Here is a 22,600-nt window from a genome sequence, read left to right on the forward strand (position 1 = left end):
TATCACCGGACATTACTGTTCCAAGTAGTGAGGTTGGTCGGCCCATAGAGACTAAGGAGGGAACTAACTTGCTTTTAAAATTGTTAGAGTTAGAAGGAACCTTAGAGTTCTTCTGGCCCAGGATTTCCCACACTCGCCTGATCATAAAAATGACCTGGGTCTTTTATAAATTAATGGAAATCCCTAGGCCCCAGCCAGCCCTACTGATCCTGAGCTCTGAGGAAGGATCCTAGAAATCTATGTTTTGTTGTGTGTGTTGTTCGTTTAATAGGCTGCCCAGGTAATTATTAGGATCAGGTGGATCAGGCAAGTTGTTGAGCCCTGATATAGGATAACCGCCGCCCCAGACAACTGAGGAACCTGAGGTTAATCAGCTGGTTGCTTGAGTTACTCAGCCAGGAAATAGGCTAATGTAAATTTACTAGTGTGATGGTGACCACGTAACCAAGTGTCATTTTCCCATCTCTCTCCATGTGAGATTAGTACCTGTTTCTTGGGGCTGTAATGAGAATAAGATGGGGTAATACTAATAGAGGTAGAGGACTGTAAGCATTAATTAAATGGCTAAGCCAGGACACAGCTCCGAAGTGTAGGCTTCAGCCAGTGGTTATTCCCTGCTTGGTGGAAATGTTCCGAGCTTATGTTTCCAAGCTAGAAACTACCTGTTGATTTTGAAGGCTATGAATGATCGCTTCTTCCCTGCTAGTTTACTGTTTGGTTTCAGAGCACAAGTGTTCGCCTTTTCCTTTGACCAAGCATTCCGGTGGACCCCCGAGCGTGGAGTAACTCTTGAGCAAAGCTGAGACTTAACCCAGTTCTCCCTGTGCAGGTGCGAAATTGAAGCAACTCTTGAGAGGCTGAAGAAACTCGAACGTGACCTCAGCTTTAAAGAGCAGGAGCTCAAAGAACGAGAGAGACGTCTAAAGATGTGGGAGCAAAAGCTAACGGAGCAGTCCAACACCCCGGTGAGTGACCCCCACCGAGGAGCCTGGCTGAGCATGGCAGCATGGCACCCCCCCCCCCACCTCCCCAAACCTCCTGGCTGCGCCTGCGCAGTAAGGGGCTGCATTGATAACGCAAGTAGCGCTCATCTCTCTCTTCAATTAACAAAACGCCAGGAATTTAGAAGAAGTGCTTATCCTATTTCTGGCTCTTTCCCTGAGAACTGTTATTCTGTCAGTGTGTTTGTATGTTAGAGGCACAAAAATAAAATTCAGTGTATTTTCACACCATCTGTTAGATCCCTAGAACATGTGCCTCGAGGCTGATTAACTCTTTAGAGTCCCTCAGTAATTAATGAACGTTACACCAAGGCAGCCAGCTGTCTTAGGGAGACGTTGATGTGTCAGAACTTCTCTGAGTTTTCCTTCTAAAAGAGAGCTAACTTCATGACCTGTAAATAGCGTCAATATCCCTTACTCAGTTTAGGGTCATGAGCATGGGCCGCGAAAGATTGGAAAAAGACATCTCTCAGGATAAGCGTCCAGTATTTACTACACCTAGGAAATAACTTGGTTTTTTTTTTCCAACTCCTGTATTTGGAGTAAGATAAAAATGGCTTTTTAAGGGTTTTGCTATTTATACACTTACCTTGAGCTTATATGTTGATATGATATATTAAAATCTAGTCAAATTCCAGCAATCTTCCCTATTTTAAATGACATCATTTTGGGAATTAAGTATAAATTTATCATTGCGGGTTTTGTTCAGGGTTTTTAATGGGCAATATTTGTCCACTTTAAGATCACAAGTAATAGTAAGATTAAAAGTACACTTGTTACGTATTTTAAATTCATTTTTGATTGTTGCTGTGGCAGCTTTACCCCCAGAATACTTCAATGCATTTCACTTGGTCATCTTCAAAAGACTTTCCTATTTTTAAAAGTCTTAATCTCCATTAAGCAGCCAAAACCCAGCTACAAAGTATTTTCCAGTGTCTAAAGAATAAAATGGTTTGCCTCCTTTTTAAATGTATGCAGAGAAGGAAGCTGATATCCCAAAATGAAAGCTACAGTGAAGTTAAATGTTTATTATCAGATTTAACTTTTTCAAAAATGACTTTGATTATCCAGGGAATCCCAGAGTAAGAACTGAATTGCTATGCAGAAGACTGCCATGGGATATTAAGATGGTACCCATTTTATAAGTCCAGTGAATTTAACTTGGCTCTCAAGAAAGAAGACCAGGGAAGTTTCCAGTTGTGGTTGAATTGGTACCAACAGGCAGATTCAGAAAGCCTAAGGATCTGCAAGGGAACATTCCTTCTCCCAGAGCTGATGAGAGGCAAAAATATAGCCATCTTGTGAAGTCTGAGAGTTGTAGGGTGTTTTAAAATACACTGAAATCTTAAGCTGTAAAGCACTGCACGGCTTGACTCTTTCTAAATGTAGCATTGTAAGAAAAAAAACTTTAAACTACCCATTAGAGTATGCTTTAAAACCTTTCTTTGGTTTACTGGCATTAGTTTTGCTAAGAAATTATGGCCTGCCTTGCACACATTATTGCTACTAGTAAAACAGTTGTATAATAAATAATGAAAACCTGAGTGCACAGGAGGTTGTACGCTTGCGTTGTAACTGCAGAAAACTTTCTGTAAAGGAACCACTCCGAGGGCTCCCAGCTAACAATGGACAGCATGCAGCACGACCTCAATGAGATTGCCTTCCTTTTTTTACTTATGAAGCCTAAGTTTTCTTTCTAGACAGCACTTGCTTTTCACAGCTCTTCTGCTTAGAGCTGGTATTTCTGAAGGAAAGAAAGTTTGTGCTCACGTATTTTATAAGTAGGTGTTTTCTTTTATCCTCACATCAGTTTCTAGGTGACTTTAAATGAGGCTTCTGAGAGATGGATAAAATAAACATTTTTAAAAGGAAATGGCTGGAGACTAAGGTTTTCTGTAGGTAGCCTCATCATAATTATAAAAGTTTAAGTAACTTTATAAAAAATTATATTATTGGATTTATTTTGAGAAAGGACACTTTCCTTTCTTGAAATGAAAACATTAGTAAAAGCTATTTGGGAAGATAAATTCTCCATACACAAATATGAACCAATGTTTATTTTTTAATGATTGTTGTAGCTTGATGTAGAAATTTTATTTCTTTTAAAAGTAAAAGCTCATTTGTGAGGCATTCATTGTCATCTTAACATGATGTGAGGAAGGACCCATGAAATAATAAAATAGATAAGCAACAAAGAGATCCCTGAGAGCATCCAGCAATAGGAAACAAATCTGAGGGGCTGGGAAATTTGACTGCAAGGAAAATAATAGCCTGTTTCCAGAGTTAAAGATCTAAAGCAATATTTTTCTCCCACGTAACTGGTACTTTTTAATCTGAATTCTGTGAAGTTCTTATTGAATGTGTAACTGCAGAGGTTTTTTTCCTAATGGAGTTAAGATAGTTTAAAAAACAAAAAAACTTGAATCAAACTTTAATTTAAAAATTAAGAAATTGGCCCTAAAAGTACCTTTACACCCAGAATGGAAAGGTCATCCCAGAGTTATATTATTTGTACATTGTTTATCATAAACTTACACTTATTTAAACAACATCAAAAATATAAGCCATCATTTGCTTATTTCTTAAAAGAAGAGGCAGGAACACTTTCAGACCCAAACAGTTTTACCCCTGAAATGTGTATGGACAACATTTATGGGAATAGGTTGGCTGTGTAAAGTAATTATGTAAGATTGAAAATAAATGTCCGTCTCTGCTATGAGAAGGAGAATCCCTAGGGAAAAAAAATTCTGCTAAAAGAAGGAAACTTGTAGAGAATACAAACGAAGGTAGCAGTCTAAATTAATACTAGTTTCCTTTCCTCTCCGTTTGCAGATGTACTTCCATACTTATTTATAATTTAAATCTTAGAGACAATCTAGTATTTGTTCACAAGTGAATTATTTCATAAACTGAATAACTAGTATTGTATCATATCTGGCTGTAATAAATAATAGATGGAGACAAGTGAATTCTAGACTCATTTTTAGTTTATAGTCGAATACTTGATCTAGCTGAAAAGGCAGCTAATAATGACCCAAATTTCCCCGGAACTGTATTGACTGCTGAATTGTTCCCATGCTTCCTCTAAGCTTTTCTTCGTTGGTACAGGGTTTCTTGATTTTTTTTTTCTCGCTTTTTAATCTCTACTTAATTTCTTTTTTAATGTAATAGTTAACTAAATGTTTCCATATGAAAGTGAAATTGGGAAAAAAAATAAGAGAAATCCTAAAAACTACTTTGTTTTAAGCAAAATGAGGGCTTGAAACATATGACTTACTTCCTATTTGAAATGTGGCTTGCTGCGGTGCAAACTTTTGGTGGTGATTTACTCTGTCATTTATAAATGATGGTAAACACGCTGGAACCAAACCTGCCACTATATAAATTCTCACATAATTCCCTACATTCATTTATTTCACTAATCATTTACCTTCTGTGCAGCACCCACTAATTTTGTGTTATCTGTTTCCTTTATTTAAATTGGTCCTAATTTCTCTTTTTACTTCTGTCCTTTCTTCCCTCGTGATAGCTTCTCTTGCCTCTTGCTGCAAGAATGTCTGAGGAGTCTTACTTTGAATCTAAGACAGAGGAGTCAAACAGTGCAGAGATGTCATGTCAGATCACAGCAGCAAGTAACGGGGAGGGCCATGGCATGAACCAAAGTCTGCAGGCCATGATGCTGATGGGCTTTGGGGATATCTTCTCAATGAACAAAGCAGGAGCTGTGCTGCATTCTGGGATGCAGATAAACATGCAAGCCAAGCAGAATTCTTCCAAAACCACATCTAAGAGAAAGGGGAAGAAAGTCAACATGGCCCTGGGGTTCTGTGATTTTGACTTGTCAGAAGGTGACGATGATGACGATGATGATGATGGTGATGAGGAGGATAATGACATGGATAATAATAGTGAATGAAAGCAGAAAGCGAAGTAAGAAAATTGAATACGTTTGGGAAAACAAAAGAAACTTGTTATCTCAATCTGTACAAAAAGCCAGTAGGGAGGTAGAGAACCAAGCACTGCATTTTTAGGCCAATCACATTTATATGACAGTCATTTCTTTACGATTTTACTTTTGATTTGTTTTTGCTTACAGAAAAATGGGGGAGGAGGGGAATTAAGCCAAAAGGGTCTATTTAATGAATCAGCAAATGTGGTACCTGATTATAGAAATTTGTGATTCTATATGCAATATAGTATTTTTTTAACTAATGACATTCTGGCTTTTTTTAAATGAATACTTTATAGTTAGCATTTGATTTGATTTCATTTCATTTATTCAATTGCTTAAAAAAACTTACATTTTGAACAAGCACTGAACTCCTAATTCTTCTTTGACACTTGATTTTCTTATAAATGTACTACATTTTTTCTTCTTATGGCAATACACCGTCCTGTCAGAAATAATTGTGATAGTGACTACAGAAATCCAGCAATAAAAAAATGAGATGAAAGGAGGTTATAACAAATACTTCTTCAGAAATACCTAAGTGCTGAGACTTTTTAATAGATAATAGCACAACTACTAAAAGTAAAACCCGAGAGATGTTCTCAATAATACGTTTACAGGAGAAATATTCTAATTTGATACCAGCAGCAGATGCTGCAGGCGTTTACACCGGTGCTCGCCCTTGAAGCTCCTTCACACACTGTCATCTAAGGCTGAGCTTATACTTCATACAAAGAGGAGGATATGCTCTAAAGGGATACCTCCAGGCAGTGTGAGTATTAACACGGGGCAGGGGCAGGAAGAGGGTATGCGTGTTTGTTTTCCAGAGGGCTCTGCATGAAAATCCTGCGTTTTAAATACATGAATAGATATTTTAAAGAGGGAACTAAATATTATGAAAAGAATAGCAAAGATAAGCTATCCTTACTTAGGCAAAAGTGCAGAATGAAGGGTCCTTTTTCTATCAGATCTGGTCTTCTAGAGTTGTCTTTTTTTTTTTAACCCTGACTCAGCCATGCTGCTGTTAAACAGAAGTCAGTGTAGGTGCTGCTCTGAAAACCTAGCTATCCAGAGAGAGATTCTCAGAATGTTTTCACATATTTGTCAAAGCTTGTTTAAACTATAAAACACTTTTTTTTTTTAACTACAAAAATATTTGTAGCTATATACATATACAGAAAGGCAAAAGAACAAAGACTTTTTTTCAACCTCAGTTAGAAAGCAGTTCGTTTGACTTTGGTAGTTCTTTTTACAGAAGATTTAAGAAATTAAATATTATCTAATACTATTTCCAATTCCAAAGCCTCTTGGAATTTGACGCATGACATGCTTCTAATCCCTGTTAAGAGCGGGAAAAATATCACAAAATGATCAGTATGCTGTGCCAGCTTTATTTGAAGAAAAATAACCAATAAGATGTTCTGGGTGTGAAATGTAGACCAGTCTGTATAGAATAATGATGGAGAGAAGGATCTGGAGCCAGACCGTGATTCAGAATTGCTGTGCAGTCTTGGGCAGATTATGTAGCTTGTGTGTCTGTTTGCTCATCTTAACATGGGAATGATGATAGTATCCACTTCAGAGGGTTGGTGGGAGGATTCAATGAAATGATACGGGTAAAGCACTTAACTCAGTACTGGGCTCGCGGTAAGCGGTCCGTTAATGTTCGCTACTGTTGACTATGCCACTGAAAGACACTGGAAAATAAGTGGTTTCCATAAGCTGGAAAACGAAACCATCAACTTCAAGTGATATTTGTTGAGTAGGATGAGATGAAAGTTGAAGTGAATTGCCTTCAGGAAAGATAAAGGAGAACACCTTCAGAACGTAAGCTATGCAAGCAGATCTACTCTGTCACTCTTTGAAGACCGTGCACGTGGCAAGGTTTGCCTGGTCTGAGGCGTCTGCCGGCCCTGCTACCACCCCCAGAGCAGGCAAACCCAGAAAGAAGAGGTAAACGTTTCCCCTAGAAGATGGAGTCCCCACTTACCCCTTCTGACACACTATGTCTGTGCAAACATAGAAACAGATACACACCACAGTATAGAGCTGGTGACAAACAGGTGCAGACATAAATAAGCATCCTGTCTGTGCTCAGACACAGAGAAGTCCTCCCTGATTCAGGCCGAGCCAGTCAAACAGACCTTGGAGCGGAGCAGAAGGGATGCTTCTCAGCGCTGGACTTCCCAGCATGCCCTGGGGCTCTGTGGCCATGTGATCTGAAGGAGGGCGCCAAAGACTGGGTAGTTTAAACCCTGTTGGCACATCTTCCCAGGCAAAGGCAAAGTCATTCATCTTGCCAGTATTCATTGAGCCCCTCCTCTGTGCTGAGTACCATCCTAGGGAATAGCCAGATGAAAACCTTTGCACCATTGGAGCTTAATGCTAGCAAGCTGAGATCGACAATAAACAAAACAAATGGACTGTACAGGAAACATTTGATAAGCGCACGCTGGAATATGAAGCAGGGAAGGAGGATGAGGCACATAGGGGAGTGCTGCGGACTTTCAAGCATGGTCAGGAGAGGCCTCACTGATACACAGTCTCTATCGGGCTGATTTTGGGATCTGCGCACCTTATGTAAGAATATAAACTTTGCCTCTCATTGGAGGATAATCAGCAGTAAATTTAGAACATGTGAAATGCAGACTGACATTTTTAAGAATTTTACATTAATTCACATTATATCAAAACTTATAATTCAATCTATTGCGATAAGGTTTTGGTGCACCAGTAAAAGCAACTAAATATGGCAGAAAGAGAAGGGTGATAAGCCAGCCCTGGGTTTGCCTTCAGTCAGGCTGCCGTTTTCCTCACCAATATTCCAGAGATGGTCACAGCTCAATACTCTACCACCTAGAAACTGCAGAGATTTCCAATACAGCAGAATTGATAACCTCGGTGATAAGCCTGAAATGTTCTCCACCTAGAATTGGGCTATAGAGAATTAATGGCACTGGTTATTTTACTTCCTGTTCCAAATCAGTGTCTTTCTAGGGTTTTGAACATCCCTGGAATCTGAATCATATAAACAGAATCTTAAAGTGGTCTCACTCTACCTGTGAAGATGATTTAGAAAACTTTCAACTCTATTATTAGCCTTATTAATTTTAACAAGAAATATTTATTAGCAATATGCAGAATTCCTAATGATGATGTTAACTGTGCAGCTTCTAATTCACTTGTCGGGTCAGTTTTTGAAACTGATGTTGGATTTATTTACTGGTGTTGGATTTATTTCTAGTTACTTGACTTACAAAAATGTTCATTTATAAAGAGAATAGTTAAAGAAACAGAAATCTGAAGATTCAGAATGAGAACTGAAACTCTCAAATGTGGTAATATTATCAGAGCCATACAATGGGAAATATAACTACTCTTTCATCTTTTTCCCTTTACTCATAAAGTTGATCATGTAGAATTGGATGACACCCTATTAGCAGTTCTCATCCATGATAATGCTGTCACTGAATGGTGTTTGGTGATGCTGGGGCGTATTTTTGGTTGTCATGGTGACGGGGTATATTTAGTACCCAGTGCCTAAAATGCTAATATCCTGCATGCTAGGGCCAGTCCCACCCAATGAAGAATCCCATCCAATGAAGAATCCCATCCAAAATACCCATTGTGTTGTCCCTTCCTCCACCGAGAAAACTGGCTAAACCTGGCAGTTTTAGAATTCCACATCTCATTTTTTTCCCCTAAACAAAACTATCCAAGTCAAAAGGTGCATTTTTCAGAATTACAATTACTTACACAATCTGAATTTTGTAGATTTGTGCCATTTATCTTAAATCCTCACAAGAAAAATGTAATTGAAAGAAAAATTGTCCTGCAAAGTGGCCAGGTTAATTTAAAAGGACGCGTTTCTTAACAGCCTTTTTTTTTTTTTAAAGCAAAATCACATTTTATCATTTTACATAAATAACCAATGGAAAGAGGTTAGAGGCACAGAGCACACTTGTTTTTGATGCTCTGGAAATGTTGAGGGCAGTTTTTAGCCAGTGATTTTGAATATGTAGTAGATTGGTTAGACTTTCACACCAGCTGGGGAACTCAGACTTGATCTCTGAAAATCAAAGAACTGAGAGTGGGGGGAAGGTTTGGGAGAGCTCTAAAAAGATTTCTCACAACACTACAATGTACACAACTTTATATTTCAGAGTTTTCTTTGGAGTGGTAAGAATTTCATGAAAGCTAATTTTAAAACTTACTCTGAGTTAAATCTTGATTTTTTTTTTTTGATACACTAGACTTGTTGCTGCCTTTTGAAACTAACAGATTCTCACCATATCACATATAGAATAGGACACAATTTCTCTATAATCAGGTACCTTTTGCTGCTTTGGACTAAGACTGTTTTCCTGTTTAGATTCTAAGCATTGCCAGGAGAAGAATGGCTCTGTCCTCTTGATGGTAGTGTAGCCTGACAGCTCTAGGTACAGCTTCTCTGTGATGAGAAATGGGCATCCAGCAGGAACACGGGGACTAGCTGTGTCTCCTCGGACTCCAAGCTAGTCTGCACTCCATTGCCTGTGTGGAGCTTTCTGGCATGTGATTATTTACTTCAGAACGAGAGTTTCAAGCACCTACATTAATTATTTTGTATGTGTGCAGAATAATATATCTCTTAATGTCAGATAGAATACACTGCACATATGGCTTTTGCACTGTTTTAAAATTTTTGTACTAAATAATAGAAAATATTTATATTCTTTGAGTGTGAGCTTTGAATAGATGGCATTATCACATTCTTGTTTTTTTTTTTTTTAACAAAACGTTTTTCTCAGTTATTCTATGGCAATGTTATTCTGAGCAAGTCCTATGCCAAAATCTTGTATCATGTTTGTATGGAAGATTAAATTTTACTTTGTGTGGTAAGACTACTCAGTTATTGACGTCATCGTTGGAATTTGATATTCCAGCACAAAGTCCACAATGTATTCAGAAATCCAAGTTGGTGTCATACATTTCATTTTGATGTGAACTTTTCTTTGCTTTCCTTTGTTTTAAGACTACATTTTGCAATAAACGTTTTGACAGTAAATTCCTTTGTTCTGTGTTGCTGTGTATATCAGAGCTTTGTTAGATCGGATTCCCAACATCCTTTGAAGGAATCATTGTCACACACGTTCCCATGAGTGTGAACTCTTCTCTCCTGAAATCAACTGGAGTGCAAATAATGAATTTGTAAAGTGATGGGGCAGTCACGAGGTGGGTTTTTTTTTTTATCCCCAAAGAGAGACAGAAGGGCTTAGAACTCACCCTACAGCAGATATACTGCTACAGCTAACAGAAAGGGAATGGGAAGCCACTCTGTGGCTGGAGATCATTAACTCTTTTCCCCTGTCCTGCCCAATTCAAACCGTCTGGAAGCAGTGTCTGGCCCCAGCCATCCTCTGACTGATCTTTGCAAGCATCGTGCAAGAATCCCGCCAGAGCAAGTCTCAGACTGAAGCCAGTACCTCTCCCTTCTCGTCATCTTGATGAGCCATCCTCAGAGCACGAGAGGACACGTCTCTCCTTCTGACATGAAAACCAAAGATGCTGGTTTTGATTAGTTGCTTCATTTTCCACCTTTATTCTATTCAAGAAATTTTCAGTTTTGTTTAGCACAACATTTGGGAATTGTATACAAATCAAACATTCCATACACCCTTACTCCCTAAAAAAGCCTGCCTTGATTCGGGGAAACATCTCTATAATGCAGTCTGCTGTTTCTTGAACTAATCAAAAAAGTTCCTTGTTTCACATTTGTTTCCATGATGGGAAAAGGGAATGACATGTTTCTGCAGCTCTTTCCAGCTGGCCTGTGAAGAAATAGAACTTGTCATGCATTTTCTTTGATCAAGTTAACTTTTAGATCCTATTTCTCAAGTCACTTTCCTTTCTGCACTATTAAAGCAGGTGAGTGCACTTGGCTACAAAACGCCAAGTGTTTCAGAGGCGGTCAGGCAGGGACAGTCCTGTGGGAACCGAAGCGCGTGGGGGTAGCAGCGTGCATACAGAGTAGTAGCGATTTACACCCTTGCAACTTATCTGTGCTTCTCAAGCTCCGTGCATTCAGACCTATGGTAGCTAGTGAGGTTTTTAAATAATTCTGCCTGCGTCCCCCCGGAATCGGCCTCATTTCCCCTTTTTCCTCGGACATGCGCACACTGCACTTGGAGCTCCGGTCAGGCAAACGTGCGGTGTCCATCCTCCCTTCCGCCCCCGCCCCTCCAGCGTCTTGCCTTGTTGCTTCTCCTCACTAGGGGTCACCTCCCTTCTCGCTCTGCTGGGCCAGCTCAAGTCACTGTGCCTTCCATCCTCCATCTTAGGCTATGGAGTCCTCCCTTTTCCGTGGTCTACCCATAGACATTGAACGCTATACCAGAGAATACAGCATCGTCCCTCCCATTTACCCATTCAACAAATTGTTCAGCAAAACTGTACCAGGTATTGTGTGCCAGGCACTCTGCTGCACTGAGGAAACCAAGATCAAGGCGGTCTTGAACTCCTCCAAGGTATAATCTATACCTATTTCACCTCCGATTAAATTAAAACCTCTTTGAAGGCAGGGGCTTGCCTTTCCTAGCAAGGTTTTGGGCATGTGGATTTTAAATACCTGAGATTAGAAGGACCAACTCACCTGCCCTCTGATTTTTTTACACTAATCGTAAAAGTAACCAAACCCAACTTTTTTCCCAACTCACCTCCACAAAAAAAATACTATTTGTAACAGGAGTTGAAAGACACTTTGCCATGTTATCTCATTAGCAGTCCAACAATTCTTGCAAGTTAAGTTAGTCAAAACTAATGGCTATAGCAAACTAATTCAAGTCACAAGACGCAGATTTTTTGTTCCAAGTATGTAGGTATTTATTATTTAGTTTTTGGCCATAGAGCATATATCAAAGTGAGTAGCCCACTGGCTCTGAAAATGGGGCAGGCAGAAGTCCTCTTGCAAAGTCATCTTTCCTGTTTTTTTGCACCTGCCAGGGAAGGAGATTAGTTTAGTTTTACAGCAACTCGACAACCTGGGTTTCTTAGGACAGTTCCGATTTCACTTGTCCTTCTAATATTTAATTTAAAGAATATAGTGCAAGTAAGACATTATTTAAACACTTAGAAATTCCCCTCTAAGAATATGTATATAAGACATCTGGTTACCAAGAGGTTGCTTTGGAATTTTCATTAATAATTAAATGATCCTTGTGTTGACAGAATTGCAGAGAAGGCTCTGGTATCTGACAAATGTCAGAAACTCCTTGACTGCCCAGGCCCTGTTGCCGGAGGTGCAACTACTCTCCATGTGCCAAGTACCAAGGGAGGAAAATTCCAAGATGTGTAGGGTCCCATTGTAATAGCTCACCCAGTGCAAGGAATTGTTGCTGAGAGTTTGATACACTTGACTGGCTTCTGTGGGCAACATCTTTGGAACCCTGAGAACGTCCTCTTAAGGTGGAGAAAATTATTTTTCCATTCAAGGTAATCTGCAGGAGAAGCCAAGCCAGAGCAGCAGCTGAGAGGTAAAATAGTGAGAAGAGAGGATAAACCAAAAAGACAATGATAATATTCCTTTTTTTTTTTTTTTTTTTTCCGTTTCATTCGTATTCCCCATGCAGCTGCTGCCTTCCTTTGAGATTGGTGCGTGGACGGAAGATGATGTGGTAAGCTGCTTCTGTAATGCCTTGTTTCACCTGGGCAGGTATCTCAAAATGTGTCCACAGCTAGAGGGGTTGGGCCTTAGGGAAGTCTAAGAAGAAGTTGACAAATGCCATGTTTTTCTATTTTTTTAATGCAGTAATGATTTAAAATCAGGCCTCAAGAGCAAAGCAAGTATGTCTTGAAATCTTACAAGAGGATTCCACCTCCCTCTTTGCTCTGAAAGGTATTCCAGAATACAATAATGAATCACCAGTTAAAGGGGGAATCCAGGATACCAAATGAACATACTTAGAAACAATTAATCTTAAGTTTTCCTAAAAGACTGGGGATGGACTTGAACCACGGCAGGGAAAGATTTGGTAAATGCAGGGCCAGACTGGGATTTCCCTCCTGCCTTAAGCCTGTTCGCAAGTGACAGGTTCATTTTGCCGTCTTTACTCTGACCTTCCCAAGAAAGAATGGACATGAGGTCCCAGACATTCTCTACAGCTGGTGACAGAGAAGCCCCATGTTTTGGGGGGAGGATGTAAACAGACTATTTAAGTCCAAAGGATGTCCTTCCTATACCCTACACTCTGGGTAGAGACCCTGAGCAACGATCCTACTTAGCCTCTTGTGTCTTTATATCTGTTTCCTTAGTGAAAAATGGGTTTAAGAATTCTCAGAGATTTATGTCTGTCCAGATCCATTTTATAAGTTCAGGGTTTCATTAAATGAGGGGAATAAAAGCTTGTATGGTAGCCTTTGCAGGCCCACACCTCAGGAAACAGACCAGGTACCCCAAGGTAGAAACTCACTACTAGAAACTTTTGGGAAGGTCTTTGGAAGGTTCACCAAACTCAGCCTGGCTTCTGGGCCTGGGCACGTCCCTTCCTGCCCCTGGTGTTCTGGTGATGCAATGCTGCTTCCAGCATGAGCTTCTGCAGGGTAGGGATGCTGACACCAGGTGCCTCTCCTTCCCATTCCCTAAGCCCCGGTGATTCTACATTTCCTGCCAGCCCTGCTTAACAAGGAAAGAGGATTTAGGATCTCCCTTAGTCACAGGCCTGGACAGAATCCCTTTATCCCCAGCTGCAAAGTTGGCCCATCTCATTTGAAGAAATGTTTTAAAAGGCACTGAGCTCTAACGGCTATTTTTAGACTTTGTTCTGAGGTTGAGTGGTTTTCAAACCATTTAAATAAATTTCCAGGGTCAAGGGCTTCCCAGAGAATTACTGGACCTGGGTCTGGCCCCCAATTCTGTCTCCTTCCCCCCGGGAATGTGAGAGGCTATGGTCAACACGTGCCAAGTGAAATTAAAGGACTGAGGTCACTGGATCTAACCTCATTCTGTATAGGAGGCTCCATGCTTTAACTTGTCCTGGGCCACAACGTGACATCATGACCAGGCCTAGAACAGGGGACACGTTCTACGCACTTTTCTGTCCACTGCTCTGTGGTCCCCATTACTCATACAATTCCTGGGTAAACCAGTGACCCTCTCTCAACACCCCAGGGGACCACTGAAACATGAATGGAAAAGTCATTATAAATAAGAAACTTCTTGAGAGGATTTTTAAATATCTTTCAAATAAGGAGGAAAATCAGTGGTCCTTCAAGTGTCCGAAACCCCCAAAGGGAGGGATAGTTCCAATCTGCAAGCTGGAAGTTTTAAAACTATAAAAAGAAAATCTTTTTTACCTTTGCGGATGAACCAAGAATTGATGCTATATTAATCCTTTGAGAACTATGTGTTTTACTGTTAAGTCTATGACTTAACCACTATTAACCAATGTCGTCACTGACCATGTATGAATCTTCAAAACGTTCTGTGTCCTCTCTTTCACAGTATTTTTGGGTTCAGCAGCTCGTCAGAAAAGGCAAGTGGCATAACTTACCTTCTTAATTCATGGAGTTAACTTTGCTTGGATGTGTTTGAGTCTAATTTTTGTCTGCCTTCTAATCACCTCCCTCAGGTGACTCTTCCGCGGAGATGAGCGTATATGCAAGCTTGTTTAAGGAGAACAACATTACGGGAAAGCGACTGCTTCTTCTGGAGGAGGAAGACTTGAAAGACATGGGCATTGTCTCCAAGGGACATATCATCCACTTAAAGGTACCTCAGGGAGGGAGGGCAGTCAGCAGATCTTTCCTGAGCACCTGCTGTGGAGCAGACCATGTGTCAGGTTAGAGGCTGAGCTGGTGGTCACAGGGTGAGAATATTTCCCTACCAGTTGGTCACTAGCTGCTGCCCCCCTGGGACCCCCTACTCCCTCCTGACAATCCCAGAACAAAAGGGTTAATACCTGGTCCAGCATAAGTCACCTGGATACACCTGCATATCACCCCCGTGCCCTCAGAAGTCTCTGGTCTAGTGGAGGAGACAGGTATTAATCAGGCAATAATGGTCAAGTGGCGGCTGTAGGAAATGCCACCAAGGAGAGGTGAGGTTGGGCTGAGGAAAGGTTTTGGTGAGGAAGTTACAAAGAGTCAAGAGCTGAGGGACCGGGAGGTGTTAACGGGGTGAAGGGCGTGGGGAGGAGGGGTTCTTGGGGGAAGACATTGCCTGTGGAGGGGCCTTGGCGTGAGAAGAAGCTTAGAGGACCAGGAACTGAGGCCGTGTTCCTTGCAGAGCTGCCCTCCCACCCCGGAGTAGCAGGTGGCGACTTCCTTTGAGGCCAGACAGGCTGGATCTCCATTAGGAAGCCCTAAGGATGCCAGAATGTCCCTGCGGACTGAGTAAGGGCTGAGACACTGCAGTACCTAAACCATGGAGGGGGGGTGTTCAGTCTGCAATCGGCTGCATTTTGACTCGGAAAAGACACCACCTTATGTGTATTCTAATGTCTCATTTTCTCTGGAATCCCTAACATTTCCCCCCAGAACATCAGTCTTGAGCACTTTCAAAGCAACACCTCTGTTTTTGTAGTCACTGATGCTTTTTCTGGAGTTTAGCACCCAGATCTGGGTTTTTGTTCCTATTTTGTTTTGCTTTTTAGTTACTCAAATCACATGGCAGTTGCTGGCATCTGTGTGCACCTGGTTTTTAATCAAAGATGTCTCATGAGAGATCTTATGTTAAAATCCAGTTTGCTCACCAGCCCTCCTCCATTCCAGTGTGGGCGGATGGAGGGGGTGGACACAGGTTAGAAAGAAGGGAAATAGAATAAAAAAGGAAATACAGAAAAAGCAGCTTCCTATCCAAATCCACACCCTAACAAAGGTGCTCCCAAAGTACCAACAATTTTTGCCTTTGCCTCTGTTAGAGCTACTGATACCAGGCTTTCTAGGGAACCCCCACTGAGGTCCAAAGAGATCACATCCCCTTCTGTCCTGGGGACCCTGGAGCCACGTAAGGAGCATCCTTACAGCCACTCTGCACCCCTGGGGTGATGGCTTAGCCTTAACCTACCATCTGTTCCCTCTTAGAAGACGGGCAGGAAACCTCATGCATAAACATACACCCCAAATGCTGATAAATAATTTAATCTCGACCTCTGACCGTGGACAAGTCCATCCTGAAAAGCAGTGCCAGCTTAGATGGACCACAGTAGGAAAATTTATTTTCTCTAGTACAGAAAAGTTTCAGGGTTCCAAGAGAGATTTGGTAAATCTTGTCCTATTTAGCAGCTACCCACCTCCCCTTCCCCTGTTTCTTCTGAAAAAGGACCAGCATTCCTTAAGAAGCAGTCAGGAGGAAAGGCGGTGGCAAGCTGTGATTGCTCCCCAACAGCCACGGTGACTTAATTATTCCCAGACTCAGCCTAGGACAGTCAGAGGGCCCCTCTGAGCTGGTTGGAATTGTTAAGCAATGTCAAAGCTTACTGATTATTGTTCAGCAAATTCTGTGGCTGCCTACTAATCTCAGGACTAGGAAGATGCAAAGAATCCTGCCCTGAAGGAAGTTACATCCCAGAAAAGAGCTAAAACACGTCTATATAACTTCTAATACGGAGTCTTGGCAGTTTGGAGGAAAGGAGGCATTCACCACCTCTGCTTGGGAGGGGCGGTAGGGGGAGGCGGAGAGGGAAGACTTCGTGGAGCTGGTGGCCCTTGAGCTGGATCTTGGAGGAAGGACAGAATTTGGTATGTAGACTGGAGCAGAAAAAAGGAAAAAAAATTGGTTCTGATACAAGGAACAGTCGGTCGCTCTGTCTGGTGGAAGTCTTGGTGGGAGCAGCACCCAGGATATGTAAAGCAGAAGGGGGTGGGGCCAGATCCCGGACAGCCTGCGACTTCAGGGCAGGGATCTGGAACTGGACCAGCTGAGGGGAGCATGGGAAGTTTCCAGAGTTGACATGTTTAAAGCTTTGCTTCTGAAAGTTGTAAAGTGGATTAGAGAGGAGAGGTTGGATTTTGAAAGACCAGTTCGAGGGTTCTAATACAGAGTAAGAAGGCTTAGCCAGGGTAGTGAAAATGGGATGGAGAGGGGGCAGGAAACCCCGGGCAAGAGGTCTGTTTCCAGATTTAAGAAGAAAAGTGCAGTGAGCACAGACTCCGACGTAGAAGTACCTCAGAAACACCACACTAAGTGAGAAAAGCCAGACACAAAAGGCACGTGTTGTAGAATTTCATTTATATGAAATGTCCCCTTTGGGGTGTTGGAGATGTTTTGGAATGAGATAGAAGTAGTGGTTATACAACATGTGAATATATTAAATGCCATTGAATTCCACGCTTTAAAATGATTAATTTTAGGGAGAGGGTATAGCTCAGTGGTAGACTGAACGCTTAGCATGCAGGAGGGTCTGGGTTCAATCCCCATGACCTCCATTAATAAAAATAAGGAAGTAAATAAAAACCTAATTACCCCCCTAAATTTTTTTAATGGTTAATTTTATGGTATGTGAATTTCACCTCAATAAGTAAGTAAATAAAAAGGAGGCAAGCACAGCTACACGGACACGCCTGCCCATGAAGAGTCTTCTTCCCGCTGGGGAGCTTTCTCTCTGATGCGCGATGTGCTTTCAGAAAGGATGCACATGGCCAGGGGGTCCACGAGCCTGGGCAGGAGAGAGGCGCGCCTGCCCAGGAGTAGTGAAAGGAAAATGCTTTATGAAAACAGTGGCCAAAGGGACTAAATGCTGCAGAGAAACCAAGACACACGCACAGAGAAAAAGCCCTTGTTGGAAGGGGCCGGTTGGGGTGGGGTCGGTGCAAAGCCCTCCGATGCTGATGCTGTGTCCGCAGAGTGTCGTCCTGAGCTCCAAAGGAGGGGTGTGGCCAGCATACATACGGGGCCTGAGACTCCCTCAAGCTCCTGGCTGGGTCTGCATGTGCACAGAAATAGTCCCCAGAGCGGGGCAGACTCAAAATTCAGGCGGGTAGACCCTCCCTCTCTGCCAAAGCCAGGGCCGTATGACAGTGGCCGTCCATTGTGGGTGCAGGGGCACAGCCCACATGTGACACCCTTAAACTCACATGGGTCCTGGGTACTTCTGACCAAGAAGCTTATGTGAGAGGGAAGGAGTAGGGGGGAGGGGCCATGGAAACGGACCTTTCCCTGGGTGGGTGGGCCGGGGGACCCTGCAGGCAGTCCTGGGGCGACCAGGATGAAGAATACAGGGAGCTGGGCCGCTCGGGATGGGACGGCGCGAGGGAACTGGAGGAGCCCGCGTGGTCCCTGTCAGAGTGCCGCACACACCCACCCTGAGGGCGAGACGCTGCCCGCCGGGCTCTGCTCTCTGGCTGAGGAGGCACAGGCACTGCTGTTAACCCTCGAGCCTGGAAGCTTTCATGTGGAGGAGCCTTGTAGAAGGAATAGAGCTGAACATCTAGTAGGTGCTCATTACATTGTCAAGTGTCAACAGCTTTCATTTCACTTTTAAAAAATACGTCTAATTTTTCTCACATTGGCACTTTTTTACTCTCTACATGATATGTTCCGTTCACAGAAAAGCTGGCTTTATACCTGATGAGTATAAAAAAGAATCATAATTTAAATTGTCCTCCTTTCCTTTAAGAGCTCTTTGTGCTTCATTGGGGGAGGGAGTGTTGGACACAAACCCACAGAAAAGCCCTTACGATGCAATAAACCCTTTAGTGAGATTTCAGCCCTAATGAGAGCCTCTGGTGATAGATTCATGTTCTTTGTTGTTTTTCCCAGTTACTTAGGGTGACAACTGCATTCTATGCACTAAAATATTAACGTGTCACTACTCTACCGGTGTTTGAAGAATGGTTCTATTTATTGTTTATGCTGAGATTTAACATCTGTAAAATATCTTCCTGTTCCACTAAATAATTATAAACTACCTATAATACTTTGAACAATCAGGTTTATTCTCAACGGATGTTGGACACTAACATCCCCCAGGTGTGTTGTGAACTACATAAATAAAGATGCCTTTATATGTGCACAATGATTTTAATCCTTTCTTGGTATTCGTAGATCATTAATAAAGTCTTGTGATTTTTTTTTCAGTCAGCCATCGAGAAATTAACCCACGATTACCTAAACTTATTTCACTTCCCACCACTAATTAAGGTAAGTAATTTTTTTTTCTTACTGAGAATACACTACTTTTATTGACATGTGCACCTGCCCCATCCACACCTAAATTTGCCAATGTCGGGAATCATTTGAAGTGAAATTTGATCGTATCTGTCCAACAAAAGGTCCTTTGAGTGAAGTTAAGGATATGCATAAATTGAACACCCTTGTTCCCATGCAAGTTGAAATATTAACAATACGTTTATGATAAGAACACCACATGTCACCTTAGTGGCTAGGGGATGTAAGTGCTGACATTGTAGGTGAAGACCTCCGGCCTCCCACCTGGCTCCACAGACCTTTGTCCAACATGGAAGTCCCTGGAGGAATTCATACGCTAAGCTCTGAATTCCCACTTGCATTGAGGGGTAGGAGTTTTATTGCTTGAATAACATATTAGTATATTTAACAGATTGTTTTGAACATAGTCTAAAGGCATATGGCATAGCTTGTTATAAAATTAGTAGATCCTTGCAATAAATACACAGAACTCTTCTCAGTCACTAACAACCATGGCTCTCCATCTCTTAGCCCTCGAAGGTTTGCTTTGTTCCTCTGCTTGGTTCTCCATCCCCATATGCTCTGGGAGCTGCACAGTTCTTCTTTGGGAATAGCTGGTAAATCTCTTGAGTGTTGTGAAACTCTCAAGGTGAATTCACTGTGCATCTCCAGGGACTAAGTGCATTTCTAGGGTAAAACTGCACAATGCAAGACGCATCATTGAAAGAATGAAAAATGGTGATATTCAGTTTGTGTGCAGGAGGCAAATCATTTAGCAAAGTTCTCAAAGACTTAATGTCATTTCTCTTGCTTTAAGCAATTGTAATCTGTAGTGTCATCCAAAATAAACCAAAAATTAGCAATTGATTAGAATGGAAAAACTAGTGATGAGAAATCATCTCCTTTATATGAGAAGTAAAAGCACTGTCTAGAATAAATGGTTTTCTGTTTCAGGACTCTGTAGGTGAACCTGAAGAAAATGAGGAAAAAATAGTGAACCTTGAACTTGTTTTTGGTTTTCACTTGAAACCAGGAACTGGCCCACAGGTAAATTATATTTTAAATCTTTTGGATAAATTTCAATCTGATTTACTCTTTTTCTCTCCTGGAACTCTGGTTTTATATACCCTCTACCAGCTGGTAACATGATTTGAGTAAATTTATAGACTTTATAAAATAGAATTTAGTTGCAGGGCTTCCAGCTGCCTCTGAAATCCAATCTAGGAATCTTACCCTCTCGTTCAGCTGAAGAGTCCTGTGTGAGGCCGTCCAAACCCTCAAGGAAACTCACTGCAAATTTTGGGGGGTTTGGGAGCATGGACACTAGGCTGATGGTTTATCCTGCTTGAAATCACAGCTTCCTGATTCAATATTGAGAGCAGAGCAACACCGAGAATGTAACTGCAGGCAAAATGGAAACTCAAATTCTCAGCTCTAAATAGTATGGCAGGACATTTGGCCAACACTGAGTCCAGCAGCCACTTTATGTTATTTTTAGAGTCTGGACAAACTGCGTGGGCTGGGTGGCATGTGAACTGGAATCCTAAAGGGTTTGTGTTACTTTGGATTATTGTAAACAGCTGGTAATAACGATCACTTTGATTAATCGACCACTTATTGCGTGCCAGGCATGCAGTACTCGGGTTTAGGTGCTATTTCCCCCCGTTTTACAATGAGGAGACTAAAGCTCTGAAAGGTTTAAATAACTTGCCCATGGCTCGCAAGTAGCAGAATAAGGATCTGAACGCAGGCCTCTCTGACCCAGAACCAAGCTCTTAGCTACTGCCCTCTTTGTACCTTTCCTTTGAGGCAGCAAAAAGACCTTGTCAGTACAACTCCTCACAACCTGGAGCCAGTCGCTCTGCTAGAGCTGGTGTGGGCTCAGCTGGCCCACCGGCCCTCACCAATTAAACCACGCTTTCCCCAGGCCATTCCTGGAACTAGTGCTGGGAAATGATCGGAAATTGTTGCAAAGGGATGAGTTTTACCTGGGGCTTCAAAAGATGCTCTTTCTAGACACCTGACAGTGTTTTACCTGCAGTACTGCAGGTATGTTGATGCTCCTGCTGAATGGAAATCTTAACCTCCCTTGTTTGGGCCACAGAACTTGGTAAAGTAAAAGCCACTCGGACTCCAGGTGTCCAGCATAGGAACACTTTTCTTTTCCCTCTGTGAACGGATCACTGGCTACTCATTCCTGTTAGAAGCAGCTACAGAAAGGAAGGCAGGAGAGTAAGTTTCTCTCCAAAAACCACCAAGAGATTCTGTAGCTGTGGGCACCCCAAGTCCTTCTGATGGTAAACAAATTGCACATTTTGGTTGTTTTTGTTTGTTTTCGGGGTGAGGTAATTAGATTTATTTAATGGAGGTACTGGGGATTGAACCCAGGACCTCATACATGCTAGGCAAACACTCTACCACTGAGCTATACCTCAACCCACAATAAATTGCACATTTTAATTTGCCTTCTTCAGTATCCTCATCTCCATGGTGCTTAATCTGAGTACTCTGTGTTTAAACATTTTTATGGCTTGTAGGTGGTAAAAGAGGGAAGAATTTTCTTGAAAGAGATTTGTCACGAGTAGTTTCAACCAAGAAAATTTTCAATAAAGAAATGACTTGTTAATGTGGAAAACTGAAAAATACATATTTCTTAGTAAAAATCAGTGCTAGTTATAAATGATATTTGAGACCAATTACAGTGGTCTGGTTTTGACCATGATTGTACAGACTTCTTGAATCACTGGTTATCTGCAAGGCCTAACGTCACTGTTGCTTTTGATTATCTGCTGATCCTTGGTCACTTATGTGGGGTAAAAATTTCATCTATTCACTCAGCAGACATTTAATGAGGACCTTCTGTGTGCCTGACTCTATACTCCGTGCTCAGAATGCAAAATCTAAAAGTGTAGTACTGCCTTGTGAGGAACCCTTAATTTACGAGAAGAAATAGACAAGATCAATGAATGGTTTTAATACAAAATGATGCATTTTTGTGATATCACACACATCATTCATTGGAAGCACAGTGGATAAGCACTGAAAACAGATGCAGAAAGGGGTCAGAGGAGGATCCTGAAGTCTCCTTGGTAGGGGTGATGCTTGAACTAAAATTTGAAAACCATCAGGAAGTATTAGGTAGGCAGAAGACATTGAAGGCAAAAAGAACAGCATGTGCAAAAGCTCAGAAGCACGAAGCCAGGAAGACAGAGGCAGCTCTTCTTTGGGCTAATTTCTGTAGGACCTTACAACTCAGCTAAGCACCCCTCCCTCTGGGAGGGCTTAGCCTGGAGCACATGGAATAGTGTTGTGACAGTTAAGGCCAGGATAGTGGCTAGAGACCAGAAAAAAGGACTGCCTTATTTGCTGAGCTAAGGAGTTTGAAGAGTTTTAAGCAGGGAATAGACAGGACTCTATTTATGTTTTTTCCCCACAACTTTATTTTTTCTTTTATTTTTGTTAATTTTTAATTTATTTTTTACATGGAGGCACTGGGGACTGAACTCAGGACCTCGTGCATGCTAGGCA

The 22,600-nt window shown here is 41.7% G+C and overlaps 1 protein-coding gene across 3 annotated transcripts in view; it reads left to right on the forward strand.

The window, feature by feature from the left end:
- MAP3K20 (mitogen-activated protein kinase kinase kinase 20) overlaps positions 1–22,600 on the forward strand; it is a 155,475-nt gene that overhangs the window by 107,590 nt on the left and 25,285 nt on the right. For 2 of the 3 annotated variants that reach the window (XM_031451669.2, XM_031451670.2), the window contains exons 11-16: positions 830–965; positions 12,558–12,602; positions 14,429–14,459; positions 14,556–14,695; positions 19,004–19,066; positions 20,027–20,119. In XM_031451669.2, the coding sequence (XP_031307529.2) occupies positions 830–965; positions 12,558–12,602; positions 14,429–14,459; positions 14,556–14,695; positions 19,004–19,066; positions 20,027–20,119 (508 nt within the window). Of the gene's footprint in view, positions 1–829; positions 966–4,530; positions 9,998–12,557; positions 12,603–14,428; positions 14,460–14,555; positions 14,696–19,003; positions 19,067–20,026; positions 20,120–22,600 lie in introns of those variants that run through there. The other variant, XM_031451672.2, reaches the window with a different exon arrangement.

The sequence above is a fragment of the Camelus dromedarius genome, chromosome 4 (assembly GCF_036321535.1).
Source record: "Camelus dromedarius isolate mCamDro1 chromosome 4, mCamDro1.pat, whole genome shotgun sequence".
Taxonomy (NCBI): Eukaryota; Metazoa; Chordata; class Mammalia; order Artiodactyla; family Camelidae; genus Camelus; species Camelus dromedarius.